The 19256-nt window shown below is 42.0% G+C and overlaps 1 protein-coding gene across 5 annotated transcripts in view; it reads left to right on the top strand.

The window, feature by feature from the left end:
- Window positions 1-19256, top strand: part of LOC137323127 (dedicator of cytokinesis protein 9-like) — a 260881-nt gene that overhangs the window by 130996 nt on the left and 110629 nt on the right. For all 5 annotated transcript variants that reach the window (XM_067986588.1, XM_067986585.1, XM_067986586.1 and 2 more), the window contains exons 7-18: window positions 2929-3063; window positions 4564-4738; window positions 6896-6975; window positions 9135-9206; window positions 10424-10564; window positions 11191-11397; window positions 13937-14059; window positions 15158-15240; window positions 16699-16821; window positions 17129-17208; window positions 17750-17937; window positions 18814-18879. In XM_067986588.1, coding sequence (XP_067842689.1) covers window positions 2929-3063; window positions 4564-4738; window positions 6896-6975; window positions 9135-9206; window positions 10424-10564; window positions 11191-11397; window positions 13937-14059; window positions 15158-15240; window positions 16699-16821; window positions 17129-17208; window positions 17750-17937; window positions 18814-18879 — 1473 coding nt within the window. The remainder of the gene's footprint in view (window positions 1-2928; window positions 3064-4563; window positions 4739-6895; window positions 6976-9134; window positions 9207-10423; window positions 10565-11190; window positions 11398-13936; window positions 14060-15157; window positions 15241-16698; window positions 16822-17128; window positions 17209-17749; window positions 17938-18813; window positions 18880-19256) is intronic.

The raw sequence follows: 19256 nt of genomic DNA, 5'->3' as shown, positions 1-19256 counted from the left end.
AGAGAGGTGGGAGCAGTGAAACATGGCGTTAGGCGTCGAGCTGTGAGGGTGGTGTAGTCGGGGCTTGGGGTTGACGATAGGTCCCTGGGGCGATAGGAGCCCGGGGTGGTTAACGGCTCAGACAGGGGCAACAGGGTCCAACTACCTCGGAGACGGGAGCTGGAAAAGACGTGAGTTCCTACAAACCACCTTGAATACGATCAAAGGTAACCACACGGTCAGCGTGGACTGGTATCGTTTAGATCGAAGGGGCAGGAACGATGGATGAAAGTGTCGCAGGAAGTCATTCTGTTACTCGCAGGAAATGCGTACATGTACAAGACTTATAGTCCTGTGTATGATGAGCACGTCCTACTGTCACACTTAAGTTACTGTAACATTTTACTTCATTGTGACTTGCCTTTCATGCCTCCCTGCCTAGAAAAGACTCCAGGAGTTAGGAGTATTTACTTTAGAAAAAGTCAGGCTTAGAGGTAACATAATTAACGTATTTAAATGAGAAATGGATTGAAAATTTGATTTAAAATGATGGCCGTAGCTGAGAATAGAGTTACCTTAAATCAGCTGAGTGCTGGGCTGTTTGAGGACCTCCTTGAGGTGAGATGTGCACAGTGTTTAAGGCAGCTGTGGTGGTATCGCAGGACAAGAAATACCATATTGGGTTTGGAAGACCTTACCTGCCGACTTTTCTCCTCCGCTGTGTCTCCTCTTCCACCTTAAACCCCCCTGAAACATACTTCAGATTGTCAGGAGATCTGTTTATCTCACTTTCCTGCATGAAACTGAGAAACCTCTTTTCGGCACTGGAGTTGTTTTGAGCACCAATTCTCTCTCTCGAGGAGATTAGAAGAGTATTGCACCTTTTTTGCAATTCACACACCCATTTTGAAGTGGGGAAGGGTGTAGATTGTATTGTGACAGTGTCCTCTGGAACTGGAAAAAGTGACGCCAGGTACTCAGCTTATTTGAAAGGACCGCAAAAAGAAGGATCATAAAATGTGTGGGGAAAATAATTTGAGAGTGGAATTGCTAAAGATTTGCTTCAGTTTACTCAGTCTCCGGACAGAAAGCCCAATTTCACCGCCAGTCTCTGCAGATGCTGAATACAGATACTTGAGGGGGTGTGAAGAAGAGCAGATTGTTGTTGATTGAGGCATTTTATTCTCCCTCGTGCCTTGTGTTTCTTGCTGCTGGAGTGTTCCCTGACCATTGCTGCCAAAGGCCATCACGGTGAAACAAAGCAAGAGAAGGGGCCGGGAACCGATGACCGTCTCTCTCCTCTTGAGCGAGAATGAGCTTATAAATGGTGACTGAGCATAATATTGTAACCCAGCTCACAATGTATGTCTCAATCTGAAACTGTATAGGGTTAGGGTCAGGAGACATCATGGCCCTGCTACTGGATCAAGAACCCTCTGTGCAATCAAGGAGACTACAACCATAGTCTCTCTCTTGTGAACAGTGAGTGGGACATAAAATCCGTATTTTCAGTTGTAAGCTCTGCATAACCCAATGTCATTCAAAATTATTTTTTTTCCCGTGATATTGGCGTCACTGGCAAGGCCGGCATTTATTGCCCATCCCCAGTTGCCCTGAGAAGGTGGTGGTGAGCCACCGCCTTGAACCTCTGGGAAGCGGTTTTGATACAACTGAGCTTCAGGGGACATTTAAGAGTCACCCACTTTGGTGTGGGAGTGGAGTCACATGTAGGCCCAGACCGGGTAAGGACGGCAGGTTTCCTTCCCTAAAGGACATTAGTGAACCAGTTGTGTTTTTAATGACAATCCAATGGATCCATTGTGATCCCAGCTTTTTCTTTCCAGATTTTTAAAGCTGAAGTCAAATTCTCAAACTGCCCAGGGTGAGATTTGAACTTAGGTTCTCTGGATTACTAGTCCAATATCATAACCATTACACAACTGTACCCTTTGAGACTACCATCACCACATGGACTACGCTAGTCCAAGGAGAAGGCCCAACACCTTCATAAATATGGCCTTACCAGCAGCGCCCAAATCCAAACAACAAATCAAAAAGAACACCGCAAATCAAAGTACTACTGTACGGACCAAATGTGGAAATGATACTTTACAGCTTTTCACCAGGAATTTTGCAAATTGTGTTTAGAGATTCTGGGCAAATAGCTGAACAATTGAGAGGATTTCTTCTTTTTTCTATTGAAGTGAAATCTGCACAGTTCCCAATAGAACAATACAGCTGGCTGTCACAATAATGGAAGTCTGTATTCTGATTCCTATGAAGCCTATATTGTACTAATCCTAATGTCCCCTTCCCATTACAATAGTGCCAACACTGGCTGCACAAACCTTGGGACAGGAGTGTAACATTAAAAAGAAAGAAAGAACAAGCTTGCATTTATATGGCGTCTTTTGTGACCTCAGGACGTCCCAATGTGCTTTACAGCCAATGAAGCACTTTTGAAGTGTAGTCACTGTTGTAATGTAGGAAACACAGCAGCCAATTTGCGCACAGCAAGATCCCACAAACAGCAACGTGATAATGACCAGATAATGTGTTTTTAGTGCTGTTGGTTGAGAGATAAATACTGGCCAGGACACTGGGGAGAACTCCCCTGATGCTCTTCAAAATAGCGCAGAGGGATCTTTTATGTCCACCTGAGAGGGCAGACGGGGCCTCGGTTTAATGTTGCATCCAAAACACAGCACCTCCGACAGTGCAGCACTCCCTCAGTACTGCACTGCGAGTGTCAGCCTAGATTTTATGCTGTGCTCTCGAGTGGGACTTGAACCCACAACCTTCTGACTCAGAGGAGAGAGTGCCACTCGCTGAGCCGGGGCCAACACCTATTTAAACGACAACCAGGCAACAAATGCTATGTGGCACGGTCCGTTAACGAAGCATTTGTACTCCACACTCTGGAACTAACGTTGTATTTTGTCTCCTCAGTCATTCAAGAGACGTTTCTTTCACCTGACGCAGCTTGGAGATGGCTCGTACATTCTTAATTTCTACAAAGATGAAAAGATCTCGAAGGAACCTAAGGGATCGATCTTCCTGGACTCGTGCATGGGAGTGGTACAGGTACGGCAGCGAGTGTTTTAACTGATGGTTTACTGCATGTTTTTAAAACCTGTGATGAGTGTCCCTCTCCATTGGGACAATGAAAATCAACTGATACTTAACAATTGAGCCCAATTTATTTCCCTACAGGTGCAGGTGAAAAACCACAATAGTACAGTTATTGTGTCTGCTCATATTAGAATAGTTTGCACAGTAAACTATTGCATTTGAGATTTTATTTAAGTACGTTGTATATGTAGGACATGATGATCTTGTGTGGAATTCTCCAAACTGGAGCCTCTGGTGGTTTAGTAGCTAAATGCATCACTTGGCATGTTACTAAGCCAGGAAACCCGTCATGACTTTGAACTCCTCTATTAAATCTCCCCTTAACCTTCTTTGCTCTAAGGAGCTTCTCCAGTCTCTCCGCAGAACTGAAGTCCCTCATCCCTGGTACTATTATAGTAAATCTCCTCTCCGCCCTTTCCAAGGCCTTGACATCTGTATACAGACAAGCAGCTGTGGAACTACATCCCGTCACGTACAATGACTTCAGGAGAGGGAGAAAAGTGGGGAAGAAAATGTAAAACTCTAGCAATTGAATGCACAGGAATCATTGGAAAACGTGATTTTTAAAAAATATTTTTCCAGTGTTTAATCCTTTTGCGGAGAATTGATGCAAATTTGAACTGCTGTCTGCTGGTGCAATATGGGTTTTCCATGCGAAACTTAATGTGATATTTATATTACTAACATAAACAAATTGACATTGTTTAACAAGTGTAACTTCCACACTCTTGTGTGATATTTTGTTAATTTAAAATTATGACTTTTTTGTGAATGATATTTTCATTTACTCCTCTTTCCCCCCTCCCCCCAACGCCTTCTCCTCTTAAAGATTAAATTCAATGGTTTACAGCAGTTTCTCACTTCATTAATACAGTTTCCATAACTGCTACTGTGCATGTAGCCGACAGAAAACTAACATAGTAGCTTAGACCACAAGCTGCGCAGCTAATCTCCGGTCCACCCGGAATGCAGGAAGCAGAGATCTGCATTCTACAGATAGCGATGAAGTCTGCAAAAACATTCTTCTTCCTAGAAAGTGAACACATTAAGGAATTGCCATTGTGGCAGGTCGTGTTCTCAACATACCAGTAGCCTCTCAGGATTTCTGGAATCCCAGTGTGCTCTTTAACATCTCTGAAAAGGAGTGATGACAATGGCTGGTATTTTACATTGGTCTGACTGAGGAGTTAGGTTTATATGGGCGAATAGGTTATCCAGACCCATGTGTAGACATGAGAAGGTCTTAAGCTGAGAGCTATGACTTCTCATCGAAGTCTTGAGATTATGGACTAAGTCTTCTCTGGGCCATTATCTGAGCTATCTGAGCTTTCTGGGCCTCAACAGCAGGAACACCCCGGTTGTCTTGTGCACTGTGGTATGATACACTGTGCCACATTGAGTCTTTTCTTCACGTTTATTAAGAAGTGAACAAGTAAGCTTTCCATTTTGCAGAACAACAAAATACGACGTTTTGCCTTTGAACTGAAGATGCAAGACAAGAGCAGTTACCTACTGGCAGCTGAGAGTGACCAAGAAGTGGAAGAGTGGATTGGATCCCTTAATAAAATCCTTCAAAGTACTTTTGAAGCTGCCATGCAAGAGAAGAGAAATGGCGAGTCGCTCGAGAGTGAGTTTGCATCAAGTTCTGCTTTTCCAGGGCTGGCTGACTCGCTGTTGGTGCCATTATTTCCTCAAGTGGCAAACAGGGTAAAACAGTATCTGGTTTGTAATAGTGCAAGGCACTTGTCTATGAAATTGAATCAGTTTGAAAATATGTACCTGCACTGTACATATCACTGTGCAATGTTCAGAGGGATTTGGGTGTCCTTGTACATGAAACACCGAAAGTTAACATGCAAGTACAGCAAGCAATTAGGAAGGCAAATGGTATGTTGGCCTTTATTGCAAGGGGGTTGGAGTATAAGAGTAAGGAGGTCTTGCTGCAATTGTACAAGGCTTTGGTGAGACCACACCTGGAGTACTGTGTACAGTTTTGGTCTCCTTACCTAAGGAAGGATATATTTGCCTTAGAGGCGGTGCAACGAAGGTTCACTAGATTGATTCCTGGGATGAGAGGGTTGTCCTATGAGGAGAGATTGAGTAGAATGGGCCTATACTCTATGGAGTTTAGAAGAATGAGAGGTGATCTCATTGAAACATATAAGATTCTGAGAGGGCTTGACAGGGTAGATGCTGAGAGGCTGTTTTCCCCTATCTGGAGAGTCTAGAACTAGAACTTGGGAAGTTTTTCAAGGCGCTATAAAAATGCAAGTTGTCATCAGTATACGGTATGGGCTTGCTTTTAGGTTCATTGAACATTGCTTGGTATGTTGGCCGAGGGATATCATTAACTGTGTTTGTGAAGGTGACTTTGTGTTTGGCAGTACCTTCCTTCCAAATAAATAGGATAGCATACAAAGGGATTTGATAGAGTAAATAAAGAGAAACTGCTACCAGTGGCAGGAGGGCCGGTAACCGGAGGACATAGATTTAAGATAATTGGCAAAAATGCCAGAGGTGAGATAAGGAGAATTTTTTTTACGCAGCGAGTTGTTATGATCTGGAAGGCGCTGCCTGAAAGGGCGGTGGAAGCAGATTCAATACTAACCTTCAAAAGAGATTGGATAAATACTTGAAAAGGAAAAATTTGCAGGGCTACGGAGGAAAGGGCGGGGGGAGTGGGACTAATTGGATAGCTCTTTCAAAGAGGCGGCACAGGCACGATGGGCCGAATGGCCTCCTCCTGTGCTGTACGATTCTATGTGCAAAAAGTTAACATGCAAGAAAGAAAAAGGAAAATATTTACAAAAAATGGAGTCACTGCAGATCAAAACTCTGGAAACCAGCCAAACATTTACGAAATGATTCCTTCGTGGCCCTGCTTAAAAATACACAAATATTGCATGAGATTCTCATGCACATGTTACTTACAAAACCTATTTCCGACACTATTGTGTATTCATAAATGAAACACAAACAGATGTTTTCCCACCTGTAGCACTGAGAGCTAAGCATCGTTAAATCTGTTCAGTCCACCGTACTCTTAACTTGTCAATGATTCGTAAACTTCCCACCCTTACCACAGTGGTTGAAATGTCTACCTTAACCAAATACTACAACCAACAACTGCCCAGCACAGCCATGGATGTTAAGTTGTGCGAAGACTTCTTTAAAAGCACAAATGGTGCAATTTGCCAAAAAGTGCTGAGTTACGTTTGAGATTTGCTTCCCAATCATTAAGATTTAGCAGTTCTTGGGGGCCTCTTAACGCTATTTATGACGGAATACTGCTTTAAACATAACCAATTGGACTCTTAAGTCGTAGACTTTTTTCGAAGAGAAAGAAGGTAGTTGAATTATCATAAAATAAAATAGTGGTAAACTTTGGGTACAGTTTGGAGAATATTTTGTCTACTTTACTTCCTGCTTCCTGTCTCCATTGTTTTGAGTAGGATTCAATAGAATTGATTTCACAAAACTGAAAACCAGTCCAAAATAAGTACATTTAAAATGTTTTTTTTAAAAATTGCCTTGAATGTTTATTCAAAACAAAAATTAAAACTCTTTATGTTGTTTACTGAACAAAGCAGGGATTCTAATCTAGTCAGAATCATTGCTGCTTCTCACCACAGTTTTAGACGGACCCTGTGATTATTCAAAAAAAATGTTGAATGAATTCCATCTGGTTTGTATCTAGCTGAGGTTTACGAACAAACTGCTAGCGCAAAAAGCAAGAAAATATTTAATCTTGTTAAAACTGCACTAAAAAGTTTTTCACATTTAGTTTCAGACGATGAACTGCCTGGTCAAGGAAAGTCAGAACATGCAACCAGCTGGGAAAGTCTGCACTCCGACCTTACAAAGGTGACGCCTTTTTCAGGTTCTTTGGTTATAAAAGCAATTATAAATGTGGAATAGTTTGAAAGTAGTTAATTTTAATTGAAGCACCTTATTTTGCCTTGCATCTCATTAATTCCTTTGTATGAGGTGCTATTTTATGGAAAGTAAATGATGGGGAATAATAGTTCACTTAAAAAAACATGTCCTGTCAAGTGGTGGTGTAGCACATAACCTGTAGTGTCAGTGATTTATTTTCCATAAGGCATCACTAAAAGAGATATTTTCAGTGACTTATTTTGTGTGGCTAATGGGTTAATCTACTTAATGTTTTCTATAGAGCATCATTTATTTAAAATTTCTATAGAGATGTGAATTTGTACAGGGTGGTTATCACCTAAAGCAGTCGTACAGTACTAAATATCGGAATTATTTTTTTTGTTTTTTTTTTCCCATTGGAGAGAGGTTGGGAGACTTGACGGGAAATATGAAGTGCCTTGGAACGTTTTACTACGTCAAAGGCATTCTACAAATGCAAGTTGTTCTTGATTTTTGAACAACAGTAACCTTTCACAGAGCGGCGGTAGAAAGAGGGAGCTTGCAGAGGTAACGATGGATATAAAGTGAGGGAGAATGGTGCAGTTAGGGACAGTGTGGCATTTGGACATGCAGGAAGATATGTGTGCGTCATGGATTGACGCAAGCAAGCCACGGCGCGATGCTCCCGCTGAGAAAGTAACTCGAGTACAGAAGCAACTCGGAACGAGTAAATGAGCACTTTGAGAGACCGAGATATTTTGCATGCGCAAAACTTTTTTTTTATTATCTTCAAATATACTTTATAAAATTTAAGGATGCACACACTTCAGTGTAGATATCACAATTAAATTCAGAAACAGTACAATACTGATCGTTTGTATGCATAGAACATTTGATCAGTTTCTCTCCTGCGTGAACCCGAAGGTACGTGTCCAAAAGGCTGGACCACCCGACACCCCTTTTTTACACATGCACAACACGGTCAACACCACAATACGGTCAACACCACACCAGTCTCGCATGGCAGACTGGGCCCAGGTGCTTCAAACAATCCATTAACACTTCAGTTTGTGGGCGTGCTTTCCTCGCTTATTCTTCCTTCCAAATTACGCGTGAAGTTCTGATTTCGAGTCCGTGATCGACTGACTCAGCGACGTGACCGTAGCACCTCACGCGGTGCGAAACGATTTAAACGCACTTCTGCTCACGATCCAGCCTACCCAACAGCGCTTAAACCAAAATGGAATCGTATCTCCAATCGCACAGTACATGCTTGTAATACAGTTGGGAATTTCCAGTGAATCACTGACAAAGTAGGGTTCAGCATGGTATTGGATAACGGGAATTTTAGAAGCTTAAAGTACTTAAACAATCGAGAGGACAACTTGTAAATTGAATTCTTTTGATGTCGTTTTCATGTATTGAATTTGAGGAGCGTGTGTCTCAGTCTGGTTTCAGCCAGTGCTTTAGGTGTTAATGGCTATCACAAGCAAGCTGAAGCTGATGTTTGAGCTAATTGCAGACGTGGAGAAATTAGCCATAAAACTCCCTTCTAATCAAAAAATTTGTATAATGAATGTATATTGTTTTAATAAGGTTGTGTCACGTGGGAGATACTGGAAGTGGTGAAAAGTAGTATTTCTATGTTCGCAAATTTTGTTGTTTAAAGCTTGACATCTGTTACAGATTTACACAATTTATTTTTATAATCCTAAATAGAGTAAGAGGGAGCACTCACATAATCGTTGTTACAACGTGTGGTGTTTATGTCTCTCTATTAAAGGTATAAAAATACCGCAGGTATAATTGGTCTCCACCGAGGGATTTGTGTACGGCTCCCATTCTAAAAGGAGCTGTGGTATTTTTGTAATAAAGTAATTACCTGGCTGTTTGTGTCACTTCAGGACAGAGATATTAAATCTGTCTAAAAGGACGTGAAATAAAAACAAAAAAATACTGCAAATACATCGCGTGTCCCCCCTCCTCGACATTGGTGAAGGGTTATACCTGAAGAGACAGCCGACCGTTTGCTTTCAGATCCTGCACATTTCCGACATTTTCTGCTTTCGTTTTAGATTCACAGTATTCAGTTTCTCTTTTCCTCCTACCAAAAAAAGCATAAAATTTACCATTTGTATTCTTTACAGAGCGCAAGAGAAATAGAAACTAAAAAAAACGAAGGCCGGTTAAAGCTTTTCGTTTTGGATGCAGATACACAGGTGAGGTTTTGTTCTTGTGTGTGTGCGCTTTTTTTTAAAAAAAAGAAAATTAAACTTTTGAATATGCTGGGCCTGAAATTCCGCCATCATTTTGGGGCAAAGGTGTTGTGGTTCCAGCGTAGGCGACAGGAATTTGGGGCTCACGTCAGATACGCCAGAGTCACACCTGTTCCAAGTGTTTGCTAAATTTGGGTGGAGCTCTGGTTTTTTATTCGGCTTCTGTACTGGGTGGTCTCCGGTTATCCCCCCCGCTTCCCCAATCAGGAGGGATAAGTCTCCTCCTTGTGACATTTTGTCTGCCCCCCACACACACCCTTCCCCAAACCCCTCTCCTCAGTATATCAACTAAGGCATTGCAGGCTGGATTTTCACAGCCTACTGAAGGGAAACTGTAGTGTAGTGATTATGTTACTGGACTCGTCACCCAGAGTCCTGGACTAATAATCCAGAGCAAGTCATCCCAATCCCACTGTGGCACTCTGAGAATTTGAATTCCGTTTGAAAAGCTATCGGACTGTCGTGTTAAAGAAAAAAAACCCCGAGGAAGGAAACCAGCCGTCCTTACCCGGTCTGGGCCTATACGTGTCTCCAGTCCCACACCCAACGTGGTTGACTCTTAACAGCCCTCTGAAGGCGCCCAGCAAGCCTCTCAGTTGTATCAAAACCGATTCCAGATCAAGGCCCACCGCCATTGTCTCAGGAGAACTGGGGATGGGCAATAAATGCCGGCCTTGCCAGCGACGCCCACACCCCGAGAATGGGTAATTTAAAAAAAACTCTCCTCCGTTACATAACGATGGTCGGCATGATGGCACGGAGAGCGGAGATCCTGCCTCTCCTTACTTCTGGTGGAACTATTGTAATTTTGCATCTGCTGAGTTTGTGAAGTTTGTAATGCCTGAATGTGTCTGCGTAGATTGTGAGAGAACAGAGCCACAGTAAAAGTAAATAATGCACTTCATAGAATTATAGAACCATACGGCGCAGAAGGAGGCCGTTCGGCCCATCGTGCCTGTGCCGGCTCTTTGAAAGAGCTGTCCAATTAGTCCCACTCCCCCTGCCCTTTCCCCATAGCCCTGCAAATTTTTCCTTTTCAAGTATTTATCCAATCCCCCTTTTGAAAGGTTCTATTGAATCTGCTTCCACCGCCCTTTCAGGCAGCGCATTCCAGATCATAACAGTTGTTTGAATAACGTTTTGTTTTTTTTAAATTTAAGAAACTTGACTTCTCTGGTGTTGAACCAGATGTGAAGCCATTTGAGGAGAAATTTGGAAAACGGTTTCTGGTGAAATGTAACGATTTGTCCTTCAATCTGCAAAGCTGCGTGGCCGAGAACGAAGAGGGACCTACGACAAATGTAAGTTTAATGGTTTCCATATTACAATGAGGATGTAGAGGCACTGGAGAAGGTCCAAAAAAAGATCTGCAAGGATGATAGCCGAACTGAGAGGTTATAATTATCAGGAAAGACTTAAACAGGCTGGGGTTCTTCTTTCTAGAGAGAAGAAGGTTGGTAGGGGTCTTTAAAATTATGAAAGGGTTCGATAGGGTAGACGTAGAGAAAATGTTTCCACTGCGAGGCAGGGTGGGGGAAGAGAGAGAGGGAGAGGAGTCTAAAACTAAGGGTCATAAATATGAGATGGTCGCTAATAAATCCAATAGGGAATTCAGGAGGAACGTCTTTACCCAGAGAGTGGTGAGAATGCGGAACTTGTTACCACAAGGGAGTAGTTGAGGTGAATAGCATTAGGTGCATTTAAGGGGAAGTTCGATAAGCACGAGGGAGAAAGGAATAGAAGGATATGCAGGTACATTTTTTTTTTATTCGTTCATGGGATGTGGGCGTTGCTGGCATTGAGATGAACTATGGGAGGGAAGAGGCTTGTGTGGAGCAGAAGCACTAACCTGTTGGGCAGGATGGCCCGTTTCCATCCTCTAAATTCCATGTAATGTAAAAATAGGTTTTTCTTTTTAATATTTTAGGTGGAACCTTTCTTTGTCACTCTGGCACTTTTTGATATCAAAAATAGTCGAAAGATCTCAGCTGACTTCCACGTGGATCTCAATCACCCGTCTGTTCGACAAATGTTCTCGAACTCAGCATCAATCATGAATGGCGGTGATGGTTTAGCCACTTCCCAGAAGAACGTCAATGGCATCCCCGAGAGCATGTTGCAGTATCCCAAACAGGTGGGAAAGAAGCTCGTTGTGATATATTCCGTCTCTGGCCTGAAACGACGCTTTGTCAGGGCTTAATTAGCTCTTTCCTTTAAAGTAAAGCTATTTGATTTATATTTTGAAAGAAACGTTAAACCGAGGCCCCGTCTGCCCTCTCGGCTGGACATAAAAGATCCCATGGCACTATTTCGAAGAAGAGTTCTCCCCGGTGTCCTGGCCGATATTTATTCCTCGACTAACATCACTAGAACAGATTACCTGGTCATTATCACATTGCTGTTTGTGGGATCTTGCTGTGTGCAAATTGGCTGCTGCGTTTCCTGCATTACAACAATGACTACACTTCACAAAGTACTTTATTGGCTGTAAAGCACTTTGGGACATCCTGAGGTCGTGAAAGGCGCTATATAAATGCAAATCTTTCAAGTCTTCATGTGCCAGGATGAAATTTGTTTTGAGATGTGTGGGAAATTTTGCTGTCAGATTTTGTTTTTAGAATTTGAAGGGAAGTATGGTGACACGGAATTAAGATAATTGACAAAAGAACCAGAGGTGAGATGAGGAGAAAATGTTTTATGCAGCGAGTTATTGTGATCTGGAATGCACTGCCGGAAAAGGCGGTGGAAGCAGATTCAATAACTTTCAAAAGGAAATTGGATAAATACTTGAAGGGGAAACATTTGCAGGGCTATGGGGAAAGGGCAGGGGGAGTGGGACTAATTGGATAGCTCTTTCGAAGAGCCGGCACAGGCAGGGTGGGCCGAATGGCCTCCTTCTGTGCTCTATCATTCAATGGTTCCAAGTACTGCAAAATTTTGAAAATATCGCTGTGCCTGAGAATCTTCTGTGGATTATTTTGATAACTTGCGGTTGGGTTAAACGGTCTTGAACTAATGCACTTTACAAAACTGAAATTGATAGATTTTTGTTAGGCAAGGATATTAAGGGTTAGGGAACCAAGGCGGGTAGATGGAGTTAAGATACAGATCAGCCATGATCTAATTGAATGGTGGAACAGACTGGAGGGGCTGAATGGCCCACTCCTGTCCCTATGAAATGCTTATGCCTTTTTACCACAGCTGTAATGAATCAGTGCACCGCTCCCTCAGTACTGCGCTGGAACGTCAGCACAAATTGTGCGCTCAAGTCTCTGGAGTGGGGCTTGAAAAAATGACCTCTTGACTTAGAAAGTGCTGCCACTGAGCCAAGCTGACACAGCAGGGTTTGTGACACAGGATTACAGCGGTGTCATCCGTTATAAGGAACAGGCCTTGAAGAAAAATAATGTGTTCCGTTTAACTGGGTTATAATACTTGTGCATGTAATTACAGAGATCAGTTCACTAATGTGAAACATTTAGGAATTAAGTTAGACTTTTTAAAAAAAAAACTGATCTGTGAAAGTAAATCTTCTTTACTGATGCATTTTACAGGCAGTGCTTTGTAATGGCTCATACATACTTTCACAAGTCCTTTGGGACCAGTTACGAAACTGAATGCTGATTACCACATCATGGAACCTAAGTAATACTTAGGGACGTTTGCCAAGATTTACCATTGCTGTTTAATCTTTGCATTCTATAACTATCAGGAAAGACTGAACAGGCTGGGGCTCTTTTCTCTGGAAAAGAGAAGGCTGAGGGGTGACCTGATAGAGGTCTTTAAAGATAATGAAAGGGTTCGACAGGGTAGACGCAGAGAAGGTGTTTCCATTTGTGGGGGGAATCCAAAACTAGGGGTCAAAAATATAAGACAGTCGCTAATAAATCCAAGGAATCTTACAACACCAGGTTATAGTCCAACTGTTTTATTTGACAATCACAAACTTTCGGAGGCTTTCTCCTTCGTCAGGTGAGTGTGGGAATCGGATTCCATGGAAGGTTGCCGCAAATGCGGAATCCGATTCCCACACTCACCTGACGAAGGAGAAAGCCTCCGAAAGCTTGTGATTGTCAAATAAAACAGTTGGACTATAACCTGGTGTTGTAAGATTCCTTACATTTGTCAACCCCAGTCCATCACCGGCATCTCCACATCATGACTAATAAATCCAATAGGGAATTCAGGAGAAACTTCTTTACCCAGAGAGTGGTGAGAATGTGGAACTTGCTATCACATGGAGTGGTTGAGACTAATAGCATAATGCTTTTAAGGGGAAATTAGATAAGTACATAAGGGAGAAAGGAATAAATTGATATGCTGATAGGGTGAGATAAAGTAAGGTGGGAGGAGGCTTGTGTGGAGAATAAACACCGGCATAGACCAGTTGGGCCGAATGGCCTGTTTCTGTGCTGTAAATTCTATAATGTTTGATTGACTTTATAAAACATCAATCAACAAATTAGAGGTGTAGAAATATATTAAATGTTGTGCATAAAGTTGTTCACTTCAAATGTTTTGTTAAAATGCAGCTCAGAGCCAGTATTGCTGGTCTGGTATGATGTAATTATTAGCCTGCTGTAAGATGTGTATTAATGACTTTTTGTGGCAAATCTGGAATCAAAAGATATTATTTTAATGAAATGTTCAAGTTTTGATTTTTGTGCACGTAGGGGGTTTTCTCCGTCACGTGCCCTCATCAAGATATATTTCTAGTTGCTCGGGTAGAGAAGGTTCTGCAAGGCGGCATCACTCAGTGTGCAGAGCCCTACATGAAAAGCTCGGATTCAGCCAAGGTATGACGGTCAATAAACTATTGGCTGCTTCCCCCTCCCCTTTCTTTGTCGTGATGTAACCTGTAAGTAGATTGGTTAGTGACTATGAGGGCTGAGTATCGGTGATCTGTGTTACACCATGGATCCATGGGTAACTAGGCTGCTTTAAAATAATTTTGAATATTGCACTCTTTTCCTTTCTAACCCCCACCAACACTTTTTCCCCCCCCTCCGCCTCTCTTTTCCTGAAAGCAGCAGCTTGTGCTTCCTCTGGTAACTCATCTAGGTGACCATTCTACATGCGCAAGCCCAGATGAGACACGTGGGGACATCAGCTGATTCTATGTCGCCTGATATCTACACACAATCACTATCAAGAGCCATTGAAAGCTCTCTTCCAGCACACCCCAGTGATAATGACATCAGTTATAATGCCCCTACAATCAATAACTCAACGTAGCCCAGGAATCGCACCTTACCTGGTCACGTGGCTTAGTTTAGTACCAAACCACAGGATGGATGTATGGATTGAGTCATCAGAGGAGCTCAGGAATTTAAATTTCTCATCTTTGTTTTCAGATCCCTCCGTGGCCTCGCCTCTCCCTATCTCTGTAACCCCCTACAACCCTCCGAGATCTCTGCGCTCCTCCGATTCTGGCTTCTCGCGCAGCCCCGATTTTAATCGCTCCACCTTCGGTGGCCGTGCCTTCGGCTGCCTAGCCCCTAAGCTCTGGAATTCCCTCACTAAACCTCTCCGCCTCCCTCTCCTCCTTTTAAGATGCTCCTTGTTATCTACCTCTTTGGCCAAGCTTTTGGTCACCTGTCCTAAGATTTCCTAATGTGGTTCGGTGTTAAATTTTGTCTGATTACGCTCCTGCGAAGTGCCTTGGGATGTTTTACTATGTTAAAGGTGCTATATAAATGCAAGTTGTTGTATTGACCTAACTGGAAACACATCTACTGGCAGCAAGATTGGAGGATGTGTTATTTCGAGTGCTGATTTGTTTTTTTTTTGCTGTAATGCACCAAAAGAAATTCCTATGTTGTTACTGATGGATTGTATATGTTATAATACCTTTTATTACAAACAATTCATTTGGTCAATCTTGACTATTGCAGGTTGCACAGAAAGTATTGAAAAATGCCAAGCAAGCATGTTCAAGACTTGGACAGTACAGAATGCCTTTTGCCTGGGCTGCAAGGTATGAGAGGACAAAAGCTTTGGCCTAAAACAAAAAATGCTAATGGAAAACCTTGGTTATTAAATAATGTAGATGTTCAAAATATTGGATATTAAGGAGTAAACTGCAACTCTATGGTCCAGAAAGATCATCATGTCCTAAATCATGAGGCTGAAGCTTTGAACAGATTGAAAACAACATCTGAAGCTCCAGAATTATTTAGACTTTACATGTCGGTCCAACAGGACTGTGCCAATGTTTATGCTGCACACGAACATCCTCTCACCCCTCTTCATCTAACTTTATCAACATATCCTTCTATTCCTTTCTCCCTCATGTGTTTATCCAGCTTCCCCTTAAATGCATCGATGCTATTCGCCTCAACTACTCTGGTAGTGAGTTTCACATTCCCACCACTCTCTGGGTAAAGAGGTTTCTCCTGAATTTCCTATTGGAATTATTCGTGACCATCTTATATTTATGACCCCTAGCTTTGGACTCCCCCACAAGTGGAAACATCTTCTCTACGTCTACCCTATCGAACCCCTTCATAATTTTAATGATCTCTATCAGGTCACCCCTCAGCCTTCTCTTTTCCAGAGAAAAGGCCCACAGTCTGTTCAGCCTTTCCTGATGGGTATAACCTCTCAGTTCTGGTATCATCCTTGTAAATCGTTTTTGCACCTCTCCAGATTATTAAATTTTAAATCACCTCTTACTATTGACTTTATTGTAATAGCTTAAACTGGACATTTTGGAATTACAGTTTTCAATTAATGCGCTGCTCATAAATATAAGATAGTCACTAATAAATCCAGTAAGCTATTCAGGAAAAATTTCTTTACCCAGAGAGTGGTGAGAATGTGGAACTCGCTACCACAAGGAGTAGTTGAGGTGAATAGCATAGATGCTTTTAAGGGAAGCTAGATAAGCACATGAGGGAGAAAGGAATAGAAGGTTACATTGATAGGGTGAGGTGAAGAGGGGTGGGAAGAGGCTCGTACGGAGCATAACCGCTGGCACAGACCAGTTGGGCCGAATGGCCTGTCTCTGTGCTGTGAATTCTATGTAATTCTTGTCTGTTCTTTCTCCCCCCCCCCCCCCCCTCCTTTTCCCTTATGGCCTATTCTGAGTTTAGTAACGAAGCTATTAAATTTAGGTAACTGCTTCAAATTTATGGAGGAATAATGTACATTTGGCCATAGGACCATTATATGCTTACATTTCATGGAAACCTGGAACAGAATTGCTGTAGTGAACACTGTTCAAAGTAGGGGTTTACTGGGAAAATGCTGCATGATCCAAAAAAGTTGTATTGTCTATACTTCAGCCATTTAGTTGCTGTAACCTTATTACGGTTTTGAGTCTCTATGATTTTTTTTTTCATTTTTTTTTTATTAACGAGTATTTTATCTCCCCCCAGTGTGTTTTTCAAGTTGCCGTTTAGTTTACAGCCTAAATTTGTTTTCCATCCATTAGACCTGTCTTCAAAGACAATCAAGGAACTCTTGACAAAAGTGCGCGGTTCTCGGCACTCTACAGACAAGATAGCAATAAACTCTCCAACGAGGACTTGTTAAAATTGTTGCTAGACTTCAGGAAGTGAGTGTGATTTTTTTTTTTCCTCTGGTCATTTCTTTGTTGTAACTCTTGTGGAAAACTGAAGAGTTTCTGAAAACCACTTGGACGTCAGTCCATTGTGATCACTTCATATTTTTCTATTGTTGCAGTGTTTTTATCTGAAATTCAGTCCAAATCAATTCTGTGTAATAATTGTACTTGCTATTTTGTAGCTCTTTTATTGTACATTGACATAGTCATGATGTGGGTTTCTAACCTGTCTTTTTATATCAGCCAACGAAAAAAAATCATTGACCTTGTTTTTAAATGTTGTTTTCTGTTTAATTAGACCAGAAAAGATGTCTAAACTTCCAGTTATTTTAGGGAACTTGGATGTCAACATTGACAATGTGGCTTCAGATTTTCTGTGTAAGTTTACTTGAATTTAACGTACATCACCCCTGTGCTCACTGACCTACATTGGCTCCTGGTCCAGCAACAGTTCGAATTTAAAGTTTACATCTTTGTGTTCAAATCCCTCCATGGCCTCGCCCCTCCCTATCTCTGTAACTCCTCCAGCCCTGCAACCCTCCGAGTTTTCTGTGTTCTTCCAATTCTGGCCTCTTGTGCATCCCCAATTTTAATCGCTCCACCACTGGCAGCCGTGCTTTCAGCGGCGTAGGCCCTAAGCTCTGGAATTCCCTCCCTAGACCTCTCTACCTCTCTCTCCTCCTTTAAGACGCTCCTTAAAACCTACCTCTTGGACCAAGCTTTTGGTCACCTGTCCTAATATCTCCTTATGTGGCTCGGTGTCAAATTTTGTTTGATGATTGCTCCTGTGAAGCGCCTTGGGGACGTTTTACTATGTTAAAGGCGCTATATAAATGCAAGCTGTTGTTGTTATGACTCAGATTATTTGTTCATAAACCTCCAAATCTAATGTGTGCTATATTTGTGTGTGTTTTTGTAGCTTGTGTAAACTCCTCGTATATCCCAGTCAAACGTTTTGAGAATGGTACCAAGGTCACGGTTACTCATGAAGTGGAGGAATTTGTTCCTTGTATAGCAAAACTTTCTCAACCTTTCACCACCTATAACAATCATTTCTATGTTTACCCAAAACATCTGAAGTATGACAGTCAAAAATCATTTGCAAAAGTGAGTAACGAATTATTGCATCTATCGAGTTTTGAACCTTGAACAGTTCAGTTTGTTCTTAAATCTCAATTGTTATTTTATGATCAGTTATCTTTCCCCTGTTACTGCAATTTTTGTCCCTTCCTCTCCTGGAACCATTGAGGCTTCGTTGGGACGCTGGACGCTCTCCAGTATCTCGGCCAAGTGGCAATTTTTCAACTTTCCAACTAGACAGTGAGTGTCAGCAGACTGTTGCCCGTAGCTGGCATCTCAATCGAGCCCACTCCTGGCCTAGCCTGATGCCCACATGTATACCAGAGCAAAGATCACTGGGCAATGCTCAGGAGTAGGTAGCTTGGCCAATTCTCTCTCTCTCCTCTCCCGCCCACCCCGCCCCAGTCAAGCACACCTGAGCCCAATTATAGTACCCCCTACTGCCGATCCAATCCAAGCTTCGCTAATGCAGCACAGAGGAGGATCAAATCTGCGACTTGACAGGTTTATACAGTTGAGCTGCTCGTTGTTATAATGAGCTAAACCATCGGGGCAACTACTTCTATACTTTGTTTTAAAAAGCTATAGATTGGGCTGGCAAAAAGCATGGGTAGTTCAAAAGGAAACATTGTGGGAGGTGATTTGGGTCAGAGTGCTTTGAAGTTAAGAGTATAATTTATTTTGGCGCTGTGTTTTTAATTTGGGGTGTTTTACCACATTAAAGGAGCTCTATCCATGCAAGTTGTTGTAGATTAGTAGACAGACCAATATTTTAGTATCTTGCAGGTGCTGTGAATTTCACCCACTGATCTTAAAATAGTGAGAGAGGTTACATGGAAACAATTCATGTGTTGAGGCTGGTCGAGCTGACTGTGCATATTAAGACATTTTATTTTTGTTTAGGCGAGGAATATTGCAGTCTGCATAGAGTTCAGGGATTGTGATGAGGAAGATTCACAGCCTTTGAAGGTTAGTGTGGATTTTGATTTGGAGCATTTTCCTTTTGTATATTTTTTTTAAAAAATTGGATATTCCTTCTTTTGCACCAAAAGAAACTATTCTTTGAAAATTGTTAACAAGGCTGCAATAAAGAGTGATGCTCAAAATTCTGGTTCGCTGTTATCTATATTGATCAAATCTGTTGTCTTTGTTTCTATGACAAAGTAATTACATAGAATTTGCAGCACAGAAACAGGCCATTCCACCCAATAGGTCTGTGCCAATGTTTATGCTCCAAACGAGCCTCCCACCACCCTACTTCATCTCACCCTATCAGCATATCCTTCTATTCCTTTCTCCCTCACATGTTTATCTAGCTTCCCCTTAAATGCATCTATGCTATTCGC

The sequence above is a fragment of the Heptranchias perlo genome, chromosome 6 (assembly GCF_035084215.1).
Source record: "Heptranchias perlo isolate sHepPer1 chromosome 6, sHepPer1.hap1, whole genome shotgun sequence".
In the NCBI taxonomy this organism is placed as follows: Eukaryota; Metazoa; Chordata; class Chondrichthyes; order Hexanchiformes; family Hexanchidae; genus Heptranchias; species Heptranchias perlo.
This window is presented reverse-complemented; position numbering and strand designations above follow the sequence as displayed.